The sequence below is a fragment of the Hypomesus nipponensis genome, chromosome 5, assembly GCF_054491055.1.
Source record: "Hypomesus nipponensis isolate SF chromosome 5, ASM5449105v1, whole genome shotgun sequence".
In the NCBI taxonomy this organism is placed as follows: Eukaryota; Metazoa; Chordata; class Actinopteri; order Osmeriformes; family Osmeridae; genus Hypomesus; species Hypomesus nipponensis.
The window spans coordinates 7,124,267-7,144,043 of record NC_140365.1 but is presented as its reverse complement, the minus strand read 5'-3'; the positions used below and the strand labels follow the sequence as shown (position 1 = coordinate 7,144,043).

Below are 19,777 nucleotides of genomic sequence, written 5' to 3'. Positions count from 1 at the left end.
TAGGAAACCATAACCATAGACAAATATATGTTGAAAAATGCATGTATTTTAGGTAAAGGTTTAATTCATAAATGTTCATGTGTAAGACAAAACAGTTATTGGTGGTTTTCATGAGAAAGCGCATTGTCCTGCAAATTATTGTATGAAAAAGCAAACAGCTTGAAAGGCCCCCTTGGCAATTGTATTTATTCTATATTGTTTTGTCTTACGTTATAATTAAGGTTACGTGTTGTGCTGTTTTCTAATGAGCCTCCTACCAGATGAATAACTTTTGTTTAAAATAAAAAAATACAAAAAAACCCTCTTTGGTTTTAATAGCAGACTTAAATCAACACATATGTGCATTGCCGCCACTTACTGTTCAGGAGTATAAAGCCAGCGGTTAAATACGGACAAAGCGAAACTGATATTATTTTGTCTTATTTGAACTGCAACACGATTCTTTACAAAGCTTCTTCCATCTTTATTAATGAAAGTTGTCAACACTGAACACCAATAACAAACATTCATAAAACGGATTTACTAAAACAAAGGTAGAATACAAAACACAATAATATAAGATTAGAAACTTAAGAAAAAGTGAAAGGCCTAGATGGTCTGACTTCCTTGACAACATCCATGAGTCATATAGGGATTAGTAAGCTACATATGTAGTGACTTTTTTTCTCCTCTTAGCGTATGTGTATGTAATAACTGCAGTTAGCTTTTTTCATCAATTGACCAAAATCAATGAGGTAAGGTGCCCTTAAGTTACCATGAGCGTTCATTGGTACCCATCTTATGCATTACAGAGCATTCCCAAACCTAAGCATCACAGCACTCAGATCTTCCCAAGGTCTCTTGGATGGTCTGGAAGCTCCTCCAGGAGAGCTGGGTTCTTCCTGTAAATGTAGGCATTGGCATCATCATCCAGTTGAACCAGTTCAGCCAGCGACGACACACAGGGGTCGTGGTCGGTCAGCATGCCAGGCAGGCGGGACGACTTGCGTTGGATGCGACAGGAACGGCGCACTGGGGTCAGGAACTTGAGGTCCTTTATGGTGTTCTTCCTACTCGACCCAGTAGCACTTGCTTCACCCTCCATGGTTTTCTTGACACTAAGAACAAATATCAAATGTGCCGGTGCACATGACGTTATGTCCTTGGGCAAGGCACTTCACCCTATTTGCCTCGGGGGGAATGTCCCTGTACTTACTGTAAGTCGCTCTGGATAAGAGCGTCTGCTAAATGTCTAAATGTAAATGTAATGTAAATGGGTTGAGAGCTAGTAACACTTGCATGGAAATCTACCCAGTCGATGGTTTTCGTTTTCAGAGGAGACAAGACTCACCTTTGCAGGTACGGAGTCGTCCTCACGCTGTATTTCACCACAGATGCTCCTTGAGACTCTGGCGTGGTCCCCGTCAGGTCCTCACAATCAGATTCCCCTTCCTCGCTACAGGACTCGTTTATCTTCTTTGAAGCCCTTTCTTCAGCCTCACTCTTTACATCATCCTCTGACTTGACGACGTCTAAAACAGCCTCAGGCAATTTGTTCTCCTTGTTATCTGGCTCATCGTGTACCACGTTCTCCTCCTCAAATTCATCCTGCGTCTCTTGTGGTTCTAATATGGAGGGGCAAAAAAGTCATAGACTAAAATGTCAACCACCTGATTATAGTCAATTTAATAACACAAATGTATTACTTCAAGGAACAAACAACCCCAACACTTACCATCTACACACTGAGAGGGAGTTTCCATGGCCTCCAAAACATTACAAAGGTTTACTACAACCTAAGGTAAAAATAGACAAAAGAAAGCATTTATCATCAATAAAAAAAGCAAGTAGTAAACATGTGGTCCCGCACCAGGGATGTCGTTTCTGCCTTGGGTCAGTCAGTGACCAGACTGCCCCTAGCAGCACAAATTCTACATTACTGAGTGACAAACTAAGAAACAGGGACCTTAAACCGTAACCCCACCATTTTTTGTTAATTCATATATATAAACAAAGTTCTTACATCATCAATTCTGACCTCTGGGTCAACCGGGAGGTCCATATCAGAGTTATCAAGCAGGTCTAAAGTTGTGTTCATGATCAGTGGACTTGAGGCACATGCAGTCAGCAGCTCTGGTCCCTGGTTGGTATCAGGTGGAGGAGCGATGTTGGGATCTAGAGCTTGCAGACCAGGCTGTGGTTTAGTCTCAGTCTGGGCAGGAGGTTGAGGCTCACCACTGGACTCCTGCTCAGGGATTATTTGGGATGGGGCCTGAACTTCAGTCACCTCAACCAGTCTGGTTATTGGGGCTGCCCGCGATGTCATCGGGGGTCTTTTCAAAGTCTTCCCTTTGGATGCTAACCACTCTGCCAGCTTTGCTCTGGTGGTCAAGAATATAAAAGATAGTTGTTAACTCAGAACAGATCACTTACAAAAGGAATTTACACAATGAAGACGTTTTCACTGACAAATGTTTCAGAATCGTGGTAATGAAAAGGGCACACACTTCCTCTCTTCAGCAGTGTCAGTGTGTCCTCGGTACTGACTGAGGGTGCTTGATACAGAAGGCTTGTTGACCTTCGGATTTCCAATAGGCATCTTAGGCTTGGTGCTCCGTGACTCTGTTCCCTTGGATGCCATGGCAGGCTTAGTGGAGCTGGCACGAGGCGGGTATCCGCATGAAGCATGTCGGGCAAGGGGACCTGCATCGCGAGAGGCTGCAGGCCCGCTGGCAGCAGGGCGTTTGGAGACCGGATTTGGCCGGTCCAAAACAGACTTGGATTTGGAGAGTTGACCTTGAGGAGGCTTCTGTGTGCCACGCCCATGCAAGTCAGCGATGGATTTGGATTTGGTCAAATTTCTCGTCTTCTGTGTGTCATCCTTGGGCACTGATGGTTTTGTGGATGCTTTGTTTTCTATTCCTCCATCCAAGCTACAACTAGACTTCCAGATAGCCCCAATTTTGGACTGGACAACTCTGCCTTTGTAGGTGCCTGGTGCAGGCTTAGGGGGTATGGAAGCCTGTGGCTTTGGAGCCTCTGTGACAAGCTTTCTCTGTCTGACAGCCTGTTTGGTCAGGAAAGCCTGGCTGAGTGTATGGCGTGATTTAGCATCACTTGCTGCCCCCTGCCCTGTCTTGACCTTTCTCACAACATCTGCTGCCTGTCCTAGAATAATTTCCTTTTCATCAACCTTTGAATGCAAAGGAGCAGATGAAGTTGTCACTGTTTTGGAGACCTCCCTTTTATTTAAGGTCTTAGTGAGACCACTTGCTGGTCTCGTGTTCTCTTTGTTACCCTAATGTAGACAAAATACACATAACTACAGGTTAGGATACATTTTAAAAATACCAACGAGCAATACGGTGCCAATGTAACTCAAGAAACTATGTAGTTTCGCCTTTTGAATTCTTCCTTTCATAAAAAAAAAGTGCCTACTGTACCTTTTTAAGGTTGACCTTTGCTTTTGAAATGGTCTCCATTGCGTTTTCGACGTCCCCAAACACAGTCCCTAATAAAAAGCCAGCCATTAGCATGCTAGTTAAAACGACAATGAAATCAACAATTCTACAAAAACAAACTAGCTTGCCATAGCTACACTTAACTGATAGATCTCGTACTGTATACAGTTACTGTAGCTTACAGAAATTATGTCAGTCCATGTGCACGAACATATTATCTACTGTAGCTAACACTTGAAATAACTGACTTACGTATACAGCGAGTAGTCATTACATCACAACTTGAGTAATTTGTTCAGAAATACACCAGATTTATGTATACGACTTACCTGTGCAACTTCACTTACAAATCTGAGGATTTGTCAGATATCCTAGGTCCAGGTTGCAACAACGTCTTCGTACTGTCTCATTCACATTTAAGTTTGGCGCTGCATTAGATACGAAATGCTTCTTTGGCATTGGTCAAGATGGTGTTGGTAGACGGTTTGTTAAGCCAATTGAATGCATTTTCTTAGAGCAATGGACTGAATCTATTGGGCATTAGATATTTGGGAGGCGGGCTCTGTTTCTGAATAAGGACTACTGTGTGTTTGAATGTTTGAAACATGCAAGAGAATACCTCGTTCAAGTTGCCTACACCCAAATAGACATCGAGCTGACTGACAACTTGATGTGCATCCCACTGATTCACAAATGTTTTCCGTGTTGTCCTACATCTCACCTAGTTACATGATTGCAGGAATATAAAGAAAGTGAGGGAATGTTTCTGGAATGTAGCTGTCAGTTGGTTGCATCATTGACTGGAACCCCTACAAATCACGAAAGCACATTCTCTGAACATAATGGACACACCCAAGGGACGAAAACAAAAACGTTATGTTTCGAATGTCCCAGTCTACGCAGGGCACAGACTGATCCCAGGTGTGTTAATGTTTCAGTAAATTAATTCGAAGGAGTAAAGTAATGCGTGTCTGCGCATTGACAAACCCTAACAAATCATGAACTGTTGCTTTTTCTGCCCGTATCGCGCTACCCGACGGGCATAGCCTAGATATACGCAGCTCACTGGTGAGTTGTGCTATTTTTATAACAGGCCTGGGCGACTCATGTGGTCCTTGGGGGCGACCTGGTAACTCTATGTGACCCCTAGTCTATCGCACAAACGAAACTCTCCCCCGGTCTATAGATGGGGTTTGCTATCAGACCGGGGGAGAGTTTCTAACTAACACATTTTCCTCGGAAAACCCTGATACCTAAATGAAAGCTTTGTTGGAATATTTTATCCGGAATTTTTTTATTATTAGCAAATCCCAAACACTTAAGTACCCCCCCCCCCCCCCCCCAATTGTTATTTTTGTTTCCATTGCCCGTGTGTCCGACCACTGTGTATTTGGTAATTGGGTTAGGGTTAAATCGCATTTATCTGATCTGGTCATGCAATCATAATCATGATAATATTTTTATAGTTTAAAAAGACAAATGACAAACTTTGCTTATTCTTTTTAATAAAATGCTGAAATTGTGTAAATTATGCAAATTATACAATAAAATATTTTTCATAGCAAACTGCAGTTACAATTGAAGTTTATAGGACTTTTTTTTTAAATTCATTCAATTGATTACCATAGGTAGTAACAAAATAAATCCAACAGGCAATTCCTGCTATTAGTGACAGCACGTTGCATGCCAGGGCCCAGTCTGATGCATTCTTTGCGCCTTCCACATCTCTCTGGGCCATTTTTCTGGACACCTTAAATGCCAACAGATTCAGATTTGAGATACACTTCAGGCTTTTTAGAGTAGACTGCTCATATCACACAAAGACAACAAGACTTACCCGTCTGGAGTAATTGAGAGCCACAAGACCAAATGGGAAGCAGCAGAAGATCACATTGAGCACAGACCAGCTCAAGTAGTTGGGCACAGACAGTTGGACATGTTCCAACGCTACTCTTTGCATCTGCAACTCAACATCTTGGGACCATGCTTGGGATGGCATATCAGCAGCCTGATGAAGTTGTTCAATGCAGGAACGTCAAAAAATGAGCTTCAGCACAATCATTTATACCTGCTGGAAAAAGGACCACCCACAAACGTACCACAGTTTCTATGTGACATGCAGTAAACGGATAGCTGAATCAAAGTATTTTGGGAGCAGTAAATGAACAAGGCTTAACAGGGTGTTTTCCATTGTTTTTAAATTCAATACTGAATTAAATTGATTCTCCAAATGAAATAGAAAAATTTGACTGACTAGACCTTTCAAGACAAGAATGATATTAAGACTTAATTTAAATGGTTGAATACAACTCAAGATGGTCATAGAAACAGTATTAATTTAGTTGTTTTCATTATCTTGAGTAGAAAATGCACTATTCTGTAAAATATATCCTCTCTGAAAAGAACATGTTGATAAATACCAAAAAATGAAAGGTAAAGGTGAATTGTTTCTCCATGTCTTGTAAGATTCAATTTAATAAGTGACTCTTGGAACTTTAATCACTTTTATGGCAAGATGTCTTGCATCCAATTCTTGAGAAACTGCAATGGCTTTTGAAACTGCAAACTTACCATGCGGTGAACTACTTTTCAAGTTGTCACTGGAAATATGGCCACAAGACCACAATGTAGTTACCCCTAAAGCTGCAGAAATGGTGCAATAGGTTACTTAATGATGACAGAACCTACTGTTCTTTAGTCAAAAAACATGCTTAATTTTAATCATCAACATAATAACATCTAGATACCGAAATGGGTAGAAACCATTTTACTGGTAATTTCATAATTGTATTTGGCTATGCTGTGATGAGATCCACAAAAGTCATCTCCTAATATTTTTTCTCTATTGAGTATGGATGTATGTGGTACTTTATAAACTTATAATGGCCTAGTCACAAATCATTTTCTTCTTACACTGTAATTATAGACTCTATAATATAGAGTGAGTTGTTAGATTTCTGGCATCTTAACAATTGTGTTATGCAACTTAAGTTCTCCTTTAACCGTTGGCAAAGCATATTAAAAATAATAATTTTACAACAACTTGTTTATCCCTCTTTAATTGACCACATTGTAAAAATTCAAAGCTCACTGACAAATGTATCTTTTGGCCACTGATTGCAGAAATCACCTCTTGACATTGAATTGGACGTTATGACACCACATCCCTCTGTTATCCAGACAAAACACCACACTGGTAGGTAAAACAAAATCAAAACAAATCTCATTCTGGAATTCCCAACAAAAAGTATAAAAAGTTTGAATTTCACACTCGTCTGCTGACCACAGGGGAAGGCTTCAGTGCTGTGTGCTAACAGGTGTGTGAACGTGGACAGGTAGGGAGGCTCTACGTCCGGGACAGTCCTCGGTTGTCCAAATCTTTCACCTGAAAAGGTTTAAACACAAGGCTTTTTTTAGGTCACTAATTCACGGGATGTGGTTTACAAGTTCCGTGCCATAACCACACTGAAGCGACTGCAGGCTATTGGTTCTCACAATAAGCAAGTACAGCGGCACATATGACACGTATAGTGGTATGACAGACCGTTTAGTTGGTGCACCGCACCCTTATTTGATTTTCGGAAAGACGCAGTTGATAAAAACAGGAACTTGTGTACCTTGTATATTCTAACCAGCCAATGCTCTGTTGTATAGGCCTCCTCCAGCACATCCAGCTCAAAGTCCTTGTTCCCAATCTCAGCATTTCTCACTCTGTCATAGCCAGGGGGACGCTCTAGAAGAAGGGATTAGTAAGAAAATTATTTGATATATACCCTGACAATGATATGACACTGTGGACACCTAATCAATGATCCCAGTAATCTCCTGTGTAGACCTGCCATACAGGTAGCCTGTGGAGTTACTCACTGGCCTCTGTGTAGACCTGGCCAAAGCGGTAGTAGCACATCTTGTACATGAGGCAGTTGAGCAGAACAGGAGAGCCCTCGCGGTCCACACGGAACTCCCCGGTGGGGGTGTAGTAGTCGTGCTCTTTGATGTGCTTGCCTGTGTCTGTGCTTCCCCCGATACGCACCATCCACAGGAACTTGTTGATGTCTAGAAGACAGAGACGGTGTCATAACGCGTTTCAAGTTCAAATAACTGGCTGCAGTCAAGGTCAGAACTTATGCAAATCCAGCAGGGACAGAGGAAGTTTTGACACCGCTGTGTGAACATACCGTCTGAGGAATAACCTGTCAGTCCACCGAAGATGACAAGGACATAGCTGACATCGAGCTCCCGCATGATCTCATAGGCCTTTTCCTCTGTAGAGGCCATGGCCTACATATGACAAAGACAACATTACCCTTCCATGACTGTGACCAAACAGCTGAACCCATGTAAAACACATTCACTATCTTTCTGTACAAAGGAAGGGAGAAAAGAGCGAAACAACAAGATCGCTACCTGTCCAACTCTGGAGATGTGCGTGTTATTCCACGTGTTGTTGTCCACTAGAATGGTTCGATTAGCCATAGCCGTAATCTGGTAACCGTAATCCCACCATGACATCACTTTAGCATCCTGGAAACACAGCAGAAAATGCAAGGATTTCCCTCAGTGAGTCAGGTTAAGCCAGTGGTTAGGTGGGAACAGACAGAGATGGAGCCCTGGGTCTGACCTCGGGGGTGTTGTGGCGAAGCCAGTAGTAGGCCTCTCTGAAGTCGTCGAAGATGATGCGGCTACCGTCGCCGCCACGGGCTGACAGCACAATGGAGGGGGAGGAGTAGGCTTCGCTGGTCACCCAGGTGGAGTGGAAGGTGTATGTGATGAGGAAGAAGGCCATGACGAGAATCATCCCACTGGCCACCTTGACAGAGGGATACGAGATAAGAGTCATTTCCTCATCCAGGAACAGACATAAAACCACCAGACTAATCAACATCATTTCGAATGAATGGGACTACCAGTAAAGCGCAGAGTTACTCATTAACCCCCTATCCTAGTAAAAAGGGGGCACACCTCGTCAAGTCACAACGGTTACGATGGTGGTGCTCACCTCGTTCTTGATGGGGTAGGTGGCGTCCGCCTGCTTCTTGCTCTTCTTGTCGGGCCGGCTGACGTCCAGGTTCTTCATGTAGGTGGTCAGAACCTGGGACACGCCGATGCCTGACAGGATGCACATGACCGGGGCCAGCACCAGCATCAGACGCACCTTGGGGACACAACAGAGCACAATCAAAACATAGGAACTTGGCGTATGCCTAACCAAGAACAACAGTTAGTCAAAACACATGCTCGGTCATTGGCATTGAAAATTGAACGCTGGCCCTACAAATTAGAGACCTTTTAGGAATTGTGTGTTTTTTTTTTTTAGGACATACCATGACAGCTGAGAAGTACATGCTGGTGACTCCGTACATGATGATAAAAATCCTGGCATCAGACAGGTTGTTGAAACAGTAATACAGACCCACTGTGAAGAGAACCGTGACACGACCATTAATGCAACCATGACCACACCACCTTTCATTATATACATGGGGGCCATGTATATTGCGGAAGGCCCACATCCCTGATGTATGACGAGAGAGAGAGAGAGCGAGGGCGGGAGTCCAGTGTGTTTACCTGGGAACATGAAGACAAGCAGCTGCAGGTCAAAGTAGTAGGAGGACCAGGTGGTGGGCTGGTGCTCTGACACAGAGGCGATGATGGGGATGTTGTTCTTGGCGTACGAGGGGTCCAGCAGAGAGTAGAAACGTCCCGTCCAGGGGGAGATCTTACCTAGAACACACCACAGCGTACATTTACATTTAGCAGACGCTCTTATCCAGAGCGACTTACAGTAAGTACAGGGACATTACCCCCGAGGCAAGTAGGGTGAAGTGCCTTGCCCAAGGACACATCTTTATTTGGCACATCCGGGAATCAAACCAACAACCTTCTGATTAATAGTCTGACTACCTAACTGCTCAGCCATCTGATCCCTTAGGAGTAGGAGTAGTGCCTTCAGTTATATGTGACCCGGTTTTGCTATCTCTAAACCTCTCACCACGTCTGACAACGATCACATATGCATCTGCCACCATACCAAGCACTGTCCGAGATACTGCGGTGCATTCGGATCCGCAACCATTTCAAATCTTCAACAGTAATCCAACTGCTACAGCCGCCACACTGTACATGCACGTTGTCATGTGTTGCCAGACACAGCGCCCTCTTGGGACGGCAGAGGCGCAGTGCGCGGTCTTACCGGTGAGCATGAGGACGGTGCCCACAGACAGCAGGACGAAGCCCACCAGGGAGATGACGCTCTTGAAGAGGACCTCAAACTGCTGGGTGTTGAGCTTGCTGCGCAGGTAGTCCACAAACGCATGGATCTGGCACAGGCCAAACACCCCAAAGGCCGCCATGTGCTCAGACGACTGCACTGGCTAGAGGGGCCACAGGTGGGGGGAGAGACATGGTGGTGAATCCACTGACTAGAATCCAACTTAGGCTGTCCCGTTCACAGAAACACAGAGGTTTACTTCTAACCAAATCCAAATATTGGATGGATACCTATCATTTAATTAGGTTTTTATTAACATTGTTGGCAGGAGCATACAACACTAATCCCTGTCCAGTCCTAGATGACTAGCAATTTCACCAGAGGACAAATACATGTGGAGGGTCGTGGAGGGGTACCTGGAAGCCCACGAAGGAGATCTGCATGGAGAGGATGGTTCCCAGGCAGTAGACGGTGCAGTAGGCCACGTAGATGCGGTGGGAGAAGCGTCCGGTGAGCATGAGGACCAGCACGTGCAGCGGGATGAGGTTGATCAGGAACACGTAGCCGCCCCAGGACGACACCTGCACAAGCGGGACACCGGGTTAAACCGGGGCCAGATCACCACCCAAAAGAGCCGAGGTAGGCGATTCCGATACCAAACGTTCAACTCTGTTCAACCCACCATGTAGAAGTAGGCCAGAGCGCAGATGGAAGACCAGTATACTGAGCCTGTCTTCACTGCCTTGATCCACATGTAGTATGTCAACAGCATGCAGAAGATGGCAATCCCTGGGTAGAGAGAGGGGGGAAGGGAAAGCATGCTCAGCTAACAATTGTGAACGGGGGAAACTTTTAACTGAGGGGCGCCGTGTGGTTGAGGCCCGTACCTTCATTGTCGTAGGAGCCGGCAACAGAACGAGAGATGTACCCGGGCACCACGGCAATCATGGCGGCCGCGAGGAGCCCGGCGCCTGCATCCTACAGAAAGAAAGAAGTCTTGAGTTACTGTGCCAAAACCACCACTAACTATTTCGACCGCATTAGCTCAAAATACATTCTGTCAACATGCTTGTGGCCTTTATCAAATCACCAAATGTTTCCGCATACAGTGCACGTGGGATGGAGTACCTTGAGCTCCTTGGTAAAGTGGTAGGTCACAATGGTCGTGAAGGAAGAAAAGAGAGGAGCCAGAAAGACGCAGACGTTGCGGATGTCGATGGTGATGTGGAAGAAGTGGAGGGCATGGTACAAGGCTGCAGAGGTGACCATCAGACCTACAGGGAGGGAAGTCAAGGTGCATCGGTGTCAGATTGGCTGAAGTGGCCATTATAGTGACCGTTGCATAAAAGTGCATTGATCCCACTCGAATCAAAGGAAAGTGTCCGTGTGTGGCAGTAGAACCGCTCCCCCCCCCATCTCCTCTATAAAAATCACCCCCTACTGTCTCATAGCAACCCTATTAACGGTGCTGGAATATTTGACATCTTTATTGAATTTCAACCCAATCTCATTCTCACCTGGGTAAATGGTACCGCCAATGATTCTCCCCAGAGGATACCATGCCCGGTCATCAAACCAGTTATGGAACTTGTAGAAACCCTCCTCTGTCAGGAAGCGGGTGGTACGGTAGTTGAAGTATCTGGGTTGAAACAAAGTATGAGCGGGAACCATACTTGGTGTTGTCTTGGTCACAAATGAGGGAATTTAAATGATTGAATAGCCTACTCGACTTACGGATCAAACTCATGGATGACACTCTCAAACCTCAACACGGAAAATAGTCTAGTAGAAAATGCTGAAGAGAAAAAAAGAGATCACGTCTCAACAATGTGCTGCTCACTGTATCGCAAAAGACAAGGATACTGTTATGTTTGAATGTTACAAGAGTGATACTGCAGGGGAGGAACTGTTTGCAGACTGCATAGGTGCGCCTCATTTGGAGTTTGTGTAGAAGTACAGAGATGTAGAATGAGGAGACTCACAGAGGATAGCGGCCATAGACAGGATGAGCAGCTTCAACAGCGTGTCCTGTTTCTCATAGGACAGCCGTAAGAAGCCTAACTTGGTCATCTTCAAACAGGGTGGGACGACTAACCCTTAGTATCCTAAATCAAGTTTAAAAAACAATGCATGAGTTAAGGTTAGTCATGCATGTAAATAAGATGTACTGTAAGAAATATAAGAATGCAATGAACACTAACGAAAACCTGAACTGATAGAAATGTCCTAAACTAAAATAAATCACTGAGGTCAAAGACATGGTAACTGACTCCTGTACCAACCAGATAAGGACACGCAGGGTTTGTGTGGCGTGGACCAACACCAGGAAATACTTGGCTAGCTGCAACGCCTTTGTATTTGAGAAACTACAGCTATATTAGCTAGCTAGCTAGCTAGCTAACATGAGCTGTCATTTACGCGCTGCTTTCATTGCATTAACGACATGACACTGACCATTTAGTCAAAACACACTAGTTGTCTGATTAATTCACTGTGCAACATGTCAATCTGATTAGTTAGCCTTAGCCAAAATAGAGGGGCAAGCAAACGCTCCCAATTGTCTTAAAGAAAGCGGTAAAGTAAACTTACTCTGACAGTAGTAACAGTGTTGCAAAATGTTAACGAGACACGCATGCAATAACTTTCGTGAAACAGTTGTGGGCTTGCGAACTACGGATTATACGTCTGTTCGGGTTTTCTCGGGTACGTGGCCGAAAACCAGTGCAGTGCTGCTGATGATTTCATTCAATTCACGCCGACATGCTAATGCTATGCTGCTAGCTAGTGAACTACGGTGTATAGCAAGGAAAGGGGACCTTTCTTTTGTTCTTATTCCCCTGAAGATGATTTCAGTACATACAGGAGGACAGTACAACAATAACGCTATAAGTCTAGTTTAACAAATTCCTTTGAAAATCTTAGACCTGCACTTACCCACTCCGTTCCTGTATCACAAACACTTTTCACATACAACCCTGCTTTGTATGTCAATCCCGCCCAATAAGCCCATACGACATGATTATTGGCTTAACGTCGGTCTTCAGTAGCCTTGCTCTTTTCTGATTCGCCAATACGTTGTCATTATTTTCTCTTCTTGGGCCTGAATAGTGACGTGTCCTTGCTACCTAGTGAGTGCGGAGGCTCTGAGAATGCATTATGAAAAAAATAAAGATACATGTATATTTTAGTGGGTGTATCCATAATTTGACTGCAAATGACACTAGAAATGTGCTATAAATTTAGTTACTGTTGGACCTACAGTTAGTGTCTAATTACATAAGATCTGACACTAAGTTCCCATCACATATGTCTCACGGTTTATAAAGTCAAAGATCTACAAAATCACTTGCAGTACATATGAAAACTGTATGATGGACTGCACCACTATAACTCCAATGAAAACAAGTGAAGGAGTCAACAATGTAATGTATACTGACCAATTTTATTGAAATTAGGCATAATACTTTTACAAAACTTCACTCACAAATATCAATCTGCATACATAAACACTATGCACTTCTTACAATAATTACATACCGTTTCAAAAACACTTCCCCTCCCACCAACCCATAACATGAAAGAAAGAAAGCTTGATGGGGATGATACCCCCACGGTAGAGTTTTGGTTAAACATTCGGAGCCTAGTGACATCATATACAGTACAAGTGACAAGAAGCCAATAGTCTGTATGGATTTGCCAGTGGAGAACATATAACAATCAGTGGAGGGATTCTCCTCTATTATAAGGTGTGCACCATCCTTCATACAAAACCCTGTTAGATCAGTGATCTGTGATGTCTTCCTACAGTGTACTGCAGTGCTTTGTGTCGCATTGATAAAAGTCAAAATGAATCCAAACAGAGAAGATCAAGCAGTTTGGCAGTGTCCTCTGACCCAGCAGCAGGGCCATGTAGCTTTGTCAACCATCTACACACCCATAGAAAACCACTTGTTCAAAACAGTTTGCGTCACCTATTAACACTCTACAACCAGTCATTTTTGAATTTGGTTAGTAAGGATGCCCTTTCCTTTTGATGGGATAATAAGACCAACTCCCTTGCTGAAATGTAAAATATGATTCCCCCAAAAAAGCACTTAGTTAAAAGAAAAGTCTCCCTTTGTTTTTACTGCACAATATTATTTCTGGCTGTTAGACCAAAGACGTAGCTGTGAAAACTTGACTACACAGACAAAAAGCAATGCATGTGCAAGAATACAACCAGTCTGGGAGAGAAGGTCACTTGCAACCCAGAAGAATGTCACAAGACAACACCATGTGCTTCTCGTATCAATGAACATATTCTCCTTCAATGGGGATGGAGAACCTGCGTTTTCTTTTTGTCCCACACTTGGGATGATTTATGTGTCCGTTCATTCTTTTGTATAAAGAACACCAAGAATCACCTGACCAGTGTAAAAAGCTGGCTCTAACTTTAATTAATGTAGCTTGGGGTTTGGTAAAAATGCAACCTATTCCTTGTACTCCTCCATATCACCTATTGGTTGCTCAACTGCAGTAAACATGGTAAACATTGCAATTAAGCATAGGGGCAAAAAAGCAGAGAAAAATGTATGCAACTCTGTGCTGTATTTGAAAAAGCCCAAAGCACTCAAATGGCACATCATACATAAAAAAAGCAATTAAACATAAAGGAAATGAACAATTATCACATTAGTGTTGTTTAAGGGTGAGGCACAGGGCAGTCAAATCCCCCAAAAGTTATTCACATTAAAAACACACCTGATAGGTGCACCTAAAGAATATGAAAGGGCCACAGACTCAATAAAAATACTAAAAACTCTCCCTTGAACCACACAAACGTCATTTCTCCTTCTGATGAGTGATTCTTCTCCCAGAATCGCACACTTTTTTTTTTTTTTACTAACTAGAACTGATCTCTGTCGCCCTCTAGGGATCATTACTGGGAAGACATGGGTCTCTGGCGGGTGGGTGAAGCGTGGGGGGACGGCTGCTTCTCGGTGGGTGTGGAGGAGGTCAGGGAGGACTGGAGGTGGACCGTCTTGTGGAACAGCTTGTTGCTGATCAGGACCACCAGGGAAAAGAGGCGCAGCTGGAAGTGGCTGTTTGATACATGAGGGGGGAAAGTCAAGTGTGAGGGTGGATGATGGGTCTAGTCTTTTTCCAATTTCCAATTAACTTGTCACTGTACTCACTACAGCTTCGTTGGGGTCTTGGCCTCGTTAGCGCTGATGATGAAGAGAGGGAAGAGGATGGAGAACAGACAGCCACTGTTGAAGAGGGGGGAAACATTGACATTCAGACTCAAATATGAGAGGACATAAATCCCGGTACTGAAAGTGTGTGTGGAGGGTAGTGGAGTCTGGAGTGGACAACCAGTCTTACCTAATTATATATGAAGATGGGAGGGCAGTCAACAGGGCCATGGGAAGACCAAAGCCAAAGTAGTAGGGCCAGTTTCTTTCAATGTTGGACAGCCGTTGGTGCATCTCAATTCCTTAAAGTAAAAGTAATTAGGTTGAAAATAACATTTTCTTTGCTTAAGGACGATGGCAATACTTTGTCAAGGGCACCCTCTTTCAGACGCAGCGATCTGCCACTCACCGTGGTTGAACCAGCGATACTCAAAGCAGTAGAGGGAGTAGAGCAGAGACATGTGGAGCAGGCTGACCATCTGTCCAATGGCATCGATGGGAAAGAGACTGACAATCATTCCCTGGGGAGTCATGGAAAATAGAGGTAGATGAGCTTAAACACTGAATTCCAAATTGATAAACGTCAATCAGCAGGGGCCCAGAGTACATGGGATAAGGTCATATAGGGACAACCATACCTGAATAAGGAAGAGGGCCTGGAGGAGGAGGTTGAAGAGCATGTCTGCGATGATCTTGCTGACGCTAGGGAAGGGTTGTGCCTTTCGACCTGAAACCTCAAATGCCAGGTCGGCTATATCCTGCAGCACACAACAAAATCATTCTGATTTTCTACCTCTTTAGATCGGCACTGCAGTATGAACATGCTCCATGGCCAACAATTCTAGTTTTAACTATCCACCACAAAATCACTGTACTGCCAAAGGCCTCACCTGAAACCAGATGGCATTGACTATCTTGCTGAGTACAAACAGAGGGAGCACCCAGAGAGCACTGAACACTGAAGTCAAAGTAAACTCCAGCCAAGACCATACGTTGCCATGGAGAGAGGGGTCACCTGATAGGACACAGCACTTTTGAGTTACACATTTTTCAAATAATCACAGCACAGATGAGTTACGGAAAGAACCCACCCACAAATCTTAGCTGTCATACATACCGATGATTCTTGCTGTGAGAGTCTGCAGCAGAGGAATAAACACTCGGTAGAAAAGAAACAGACTGAGCTGTGGAAGACAGATCAGATAAGCTGCACAGAATGTCATAGCAGTAAACTGCTCTGTACTTATACAGTATATTCCTCGACTGCAGATATATTGTTTTGAAGTGTGTTTGATTGGTGTTTGTCTTACCCAGAACACTCCCCCATTCCATGCACAGCACTGAAAAATCCTACTGGCTAGTTTGGGTTCACTGAAACAAGAGAGCAACTGTGTTCATGAAACAAACCCCCCCCCCACAGCCAATCCTGCTGCAACGGGGCTCACATGTGTTTGTGCTGCTGCTGAAGAAGCCCACCTGTCTGGTTTGCGCTCCTCGCTCTGGGCCCGTCTCTGTGCCAGCGCCCCGCTGGCTCTCCGCCTGCGCTGCTCTTCCCTCTTTAGTTGGATGCGGGCATCCAGCTTGGAGATGGTGCCAATTCCCCAAATCGAGTCCTTGATCCCCTGAAAAAAACAGGTAGTAAATCTTGTATGAAGATTTTTTTATATATATATATATATATATATATATATATATATATATATATATATATATATATATATATATATATATATATATATATATATATATATATATATATATATATATATATATATATATATATATATATATATATATATATATATATATATTTATTGAAAACACTCATGGTTACCATGCAACCTGGGGTTGATAAGGTTTAAAGTAAATATCAGAAGATAAAATGTCAATATTTGGTCAAATCCACTGTTATATAGCGCTGTTTTTCAGCTCTAAAGTATGAGGACTTAAATGACAGTTGGGACAATGTTATTGACAGCTGCATGGTTGTGCCCTCATTTGTTGTCACTTGTGTGTGAAGGCAGAGTGCATTGCTGACCGTCGCAACATTGCGGAGGAAGGCTCTGACGCTGTCGGTCATCTCCAAGCCAGCTGCAGATCCATCAACTGCAGAAGGAGGGGGGGCTTGGGACCTTTTCAACTATCATGGCACGGAGGGGCTCACCCAGCAACCTGTTTGAACAGAAAGTTGAACAACTTACCATTCGACTTGTTCGCATGCCGTAAATTAATGTTCAATTGAAGTTCTAACAACCTGCTGATTTTCAAGCAGAAACATGTTATTAAGACTAGTGTGATAACATTTTATAGTAAATTACTTGCTGGTTATAGCGATGGTGTAATAATTCAGACTACTCTAATGAATAGGTCGTTATGAAGCTCATTAGAAGCCTGATAACCAACATCATTTGAATCAGGTGTGTTGGAGCAGGGAAACAAAAAACATGCAGGACAGTGGGTCCCGAGCACCAGGGTTTTGTTTCTCTCTTCTAGGTCCTAGAAGATGCAGTTGGACCTTTGTCTTATATAAATGCACTAGACTGATAACTGATACTAGATAACGTGCATTAATATCCAACGTTAACGAGTTATTCTGATGTCTGACAACATATCCCAGTACAGCTGTAATGTACTGTAGTCTAAAGAGAGCTTTCAGTTCGACAGAAAATAACCAGCTACACAAGATAAGATTATTAATTTCAGCAAACTTCGATGAATCGTTACTGAATCATACATTATCAGTTGAAAGTTGCCTTATTATACAACAGGGTAATTAAATATCCATATAAAAAGACAAGGAACTTACGACTAGCAGTATGGCTAGCTAGCTGGCCACAAATGTTTTTCATTAGCTAGACAGAGCTAGCTAGACTAGCTAACTTAGCTACTGTACCCGTCCCTAGCTGACCAGCAACAGTATATGCTGATTTAATAAGTAAGATCGTAGGCAAGTCACATAGTTAAACATATTCAACTACGCTTACCTCATGCGACAACTAAACACAAATCTTCACTTTACCTCTTCATACGGTTCCACCTTTTTTAGGAACAACAACAAACCTAAACCAGCTAACGCAGGGCCGTAACTTGTGTATTGCGCAAGCTCAGCCTCAGTCAAATAATTGTGGGATTTGTAGTGATGGGACGGAGGCGTAGTCTTTCAAACGGCGTTTGTGTAACAAATGGGAAACGCACTGTTTCGTTCCAGACTAAGTTGCCTATGATATTTTATTTTACTCCAATCATGGACGTATCTAAAGTGTCATTAGCCCCCCATCTGTTTTTGTTAAAAAAAATAAACAAAAAAAAGCTTAACAAATGTTTCTTTCATATTTTAAATATACATTTGTTGATTTCTCTTTCTAAACCCCACTAGAGGACACAATTTAAAAGGATATTTCCCCCCCTTGTTTTGCTGGGTCACAGGAAAAATAATAAGTTTTATCTGGGGCTTAGCCCCCCCAAAAGTGTGAACCTAGATTTGCCCCTGACTCCAATGTTGGGCTGATGAACATCAACTGTTGAAAATATTACATTATATAAAAGATCAATAATTCACAAAATGGAACTAGTGGTGAAGCATTAGGACTAATAGGGTGTATTTCCTTAGCTCTGCTCACGTAATTTTACATTCCAAATACTGTCACAGATGCATGGTAAGGCCTACCTATGTGTCTTGGCTGGGAGGGCACCTGTAGCCTAGGACTATACAATATAAATGTTGAGGTAAAGTTGGTTTCATATTCGACATTTGTCTCACATTCGGAAGACGCTACTTTGCAGCGTTGCGTGGGGGGACTGGGTGAAAACTTGTAGGCCTACAATTATTATTTTTTATTATATTTCTATGGATATAAAAATTCAAACTGTCACCAGATTATTCTAATAATGTCTGGCCTACTACTACAACCTTTACTTTTGCAATTAAATTTCAAACAAAACTATAGAAAATCGCTAATCTCTGAAAATAGCATAAAATCCTCACAAAACTCAATAACTTTTTCAAAATTGCACTGAAAAATCTAAAATATACACCATATTATTCTAATAGTGTATGGCCTATTTCTACCCCCTTTACTGTTATTTTTTGCTTAACATGAGGTAGTGTTGCCTTTTAAAGCCCAACGGCATTGATTCACACCACTGTAGATAGTTTAAATTGAAAGGAGCCTAATAAACATGCATTTAGAGAAGGTATTCTTTCACTTTTGGGGTCATGCAAGAATGGCCAAACTAATCTGCATAATATGCCCTATGAAATCCTCAGTGTCTCTGTTTTGTTGTCAATGTTTCTGTGTTGTCCAGTCCTGGTTTTGTGTGTGTCTGTCCAGTCTGTGTTGCAGGTCACATACACCAATACGCCGGTCCACATTTTCAGTTCCCCTCCCAACCGGACACCTGTTAGCACAGATATCATCGGCTATTCCATCACTTACAACCTACGGCTCCCTCCTCATTCCCTCCTGTCTGGCTTACACGGACCTAACCATCATCACCCTCTGCATGTGTGGCAATAAACCTGGTTCATATCACATCAGCATCTGAGTGTTGCATTTGGGTTCACCTTTCACTTCCCAGGCAGCCGGGTTCATAACACCTAATATATATCTTGAAAAGGGGCTTAGAATGTCACGGTCACTTTTTTGTATCTTACAAACACACACAAAATGTAAGTCTAGTTAACTTCCACATGACACTTCTAATCTTCAGTAATCTTAAGAAGCATAGGCTAATAATGTTTGCAGAAACTCACAAAGCTAGACTACACCCACAAACCACAAAACTTCCTCAACATTTTGTCAATGTTTTCTTTAGCGCAAGTACTATGCAAACGATCTAATAAGGGCTACCCATTGGGCGGTGCGATCATCGTTGGGACTGTCAGTTCATTGTACGTTGGCGTTAATTCTGTGTGGTCCTCTAACTAAGTGAAATAAACCCTGACATCGCAA

At 43.0% G+C, this 19,777-nt stretch overlaps 3 protein-coding genes across 6 annotated transcripts; all 3 read right to left on the bottom strand.

Moving 5' to 3' along the window:
- Positions 1-439: 439 nt before the first annotated feature.
- Positions 440-3,908, bottom strand: LOC146288235 (cytoskeleton-associated protein 2). Of its 2 annotated transcripts, none has more exons than XM_084697815.1 (7): positions 3,770-3,908; positions 3,423-3,490; positions 2,487-3,277; positions 2,018-2,360; positions 1,715-1,775; positions 1,331-1,604; positions 440-1,097 (listed from the first exon to the last, which is right to left on the bottom strand). In XM_084697815.1, exons 2-7 carry the CDS (start codon positions 3,459-3,461, stop codon positions 821-823), a joined length of 1,785 nt encoding a protein of 594 aa, XP_084553941.1. In that variant the 5' UTR covers positions 3,462-3,490; positions 3,770-3,908; the 3' UTR covers positions 440-820. The 2 variants fall into 2 exon arrangements, with proteins under 2 accessions (XP_084553941.1, XP_084553940.1); XM_084697814.1 differs by having other exon boundaries at positions 2,003-2,360; positions 3,770-3,907.
- A 2,575-nt stretch (positions 3,909-6,483) lies between these two features.
- On the bottom strand, positions 6,484-12,650 carry stt3a (STT3 oligosaccharyltransferase complex catalytic subunit A). 2 transcript variants are annotated; one of them, XR_014755110.1, is made up of 19 exons: positions 12,586-12,650; positions 11,634-11,756; positions 11,386-11,446; positions 11,169-11,290; positions 10,780-10,925; positions 10,539-10,629; positions 10,334-10,440; positions 10,068-10,232; positions 9,634-9,814; positions 9,009-9,164; positions 8,765-8,856; positions 8,440-8,595; positions 8,062-8,250; positions 7,848-7,964; positions 7,619-7,721; positions 7,308-7,496; positions 7,058-7,173; positions 6,724-6,825; positions 6,484-6,633 (listed from the first exon to the last, which is right to left on the bottom strand). XR_014755110.1 is itself a non-coding variant. In XM_084697650.1 (18 exons), exons 2-18 carry the CDS (start codon positions 11,719-11,721, stop codon positions 6,787-6,789), a joined length of 2,118 nt encoding a protein of 705 aa, XP_084553776.1. In that variant the 5' UTR covers positions 11,722-11,756; positions 12,586-12,650; the 3' UTR covers positions 6,484-6,786. The 2 variants fall into 2 exon arrangements, 1 of the variants encoding a protein (XP_084553776.1); XM_084697650.1 differs by having other exon boundaries at positions 6,484-6,825.
- Positions 12,651-13,074: 424 nt separating this feature from the next.
- On the bottom strand, positions 13,075-17,968 carry ei24 (EI24 autophagy associated transmembrane protein). 2 transcript variants are annotated; one of them, XM_084697652.1, is made up of 11 exons: positions 17,845-17,968; positions 16,864-16,997; positions 16,302-16,447; positions 16,136-16,196; positions 15,943-16,009; positions 15,716-15,840; positions 15,464-15,583; positions 15,235-15,346; positions 15,016-15,127; positions 14,826-14,900; positions 13,075-14,732 (listed from the first exon to the last, which is right to left on the bottom strand). In XM_084697652.1, the coding sequence occupies exons 2-11, from the start codon at positions 16,903-16,905 to the stop codon at positions 14,570-14,572; spliced, it is 1,023 nt and encodes a 340-aa protein (XP_084553778.1). In that variant the 5' UTR covers positions 16,906-16,997; positions 17,845-17,968; the 3' UTR covers positions 13,075-14,569. The 2 variants fall into 2 exon arrangements, with proteins under 2 accessions (XP_084553778.1, XP_084553777.1); XM_084697651.1 differs by having other exon boundaries at positions 17,810-17,948.
- Positions 17,969-19,777: the final 1,809 nt, after the last annotated feature.

Excerpts from the sequence above, each read along its gene's own strand:
- stt3a (XM_084697650.1), bottom strand. The coding sequence starts at position 11,721 with ATGACCAAGTTAGGCTTCTTACGGCTGTCCTATGAGAAACAGGACACG. Across the intron at positions 10,926-11,168 it reads TGGCGGTACCATTTACCCAG|GTCTGATGGTCACCTCTGCA; the intron begins GTGAGAATGAGA and ends CCCTCCCTGTAG. Across the intron at positions 7,174-7,307 it reads CCAGGTCTACACAGAGGCCA|AGCGTCCCCCTGGCTATGAC; the intron begins GTGAGTAACTCC and ends CCCTTCTTCTAG.
- LOC146288235 (XM_084697814.1), bottom strand. The coding sequence starts at position 3,461 with ATGGAGACCATTTCAAAAGCAAAGGTCAACCTTAAAAAG. Across the intron at positions 1,776-2,002 it reads CAGAGGTCAGAATTGATGAT|GTTGTAGTAAACCTTTGTAA; the intron begins GTAAGAACTTTG and ends TTTTTACCTTAG. Across the intron at positions 1,098-1,330 it reads ACGACTCCGTACCTGCAAAG|TGTCAAGAAAACCATGGAGG; the intron begins GTGAGTCTTGTC and ends ATTTGTTCTTAG.
- ei24 (XM_084697652.1), bottom strand. The coding sequence starts at position 16,905 with ATGACCGACAGCGTCAGAGCCTTCCTCCGCAATGTTGCGACG. Across the intron at positions 16,197-16,301 it reads GAGGAGCGCAAACCAGACAG|TGAACCCAAACTAGCCAGTA; the intron begins GTGGGCTTCTTC and ends CTCTTGTTTCAG. Across the intron at positions 15,841-15,942 it reads TCTCACAGCAAGAATCATCG|GTGACCCCTCTCTCCATGGC; the intron begins GTATGTATGACA and ends GTGTCCTATCAG.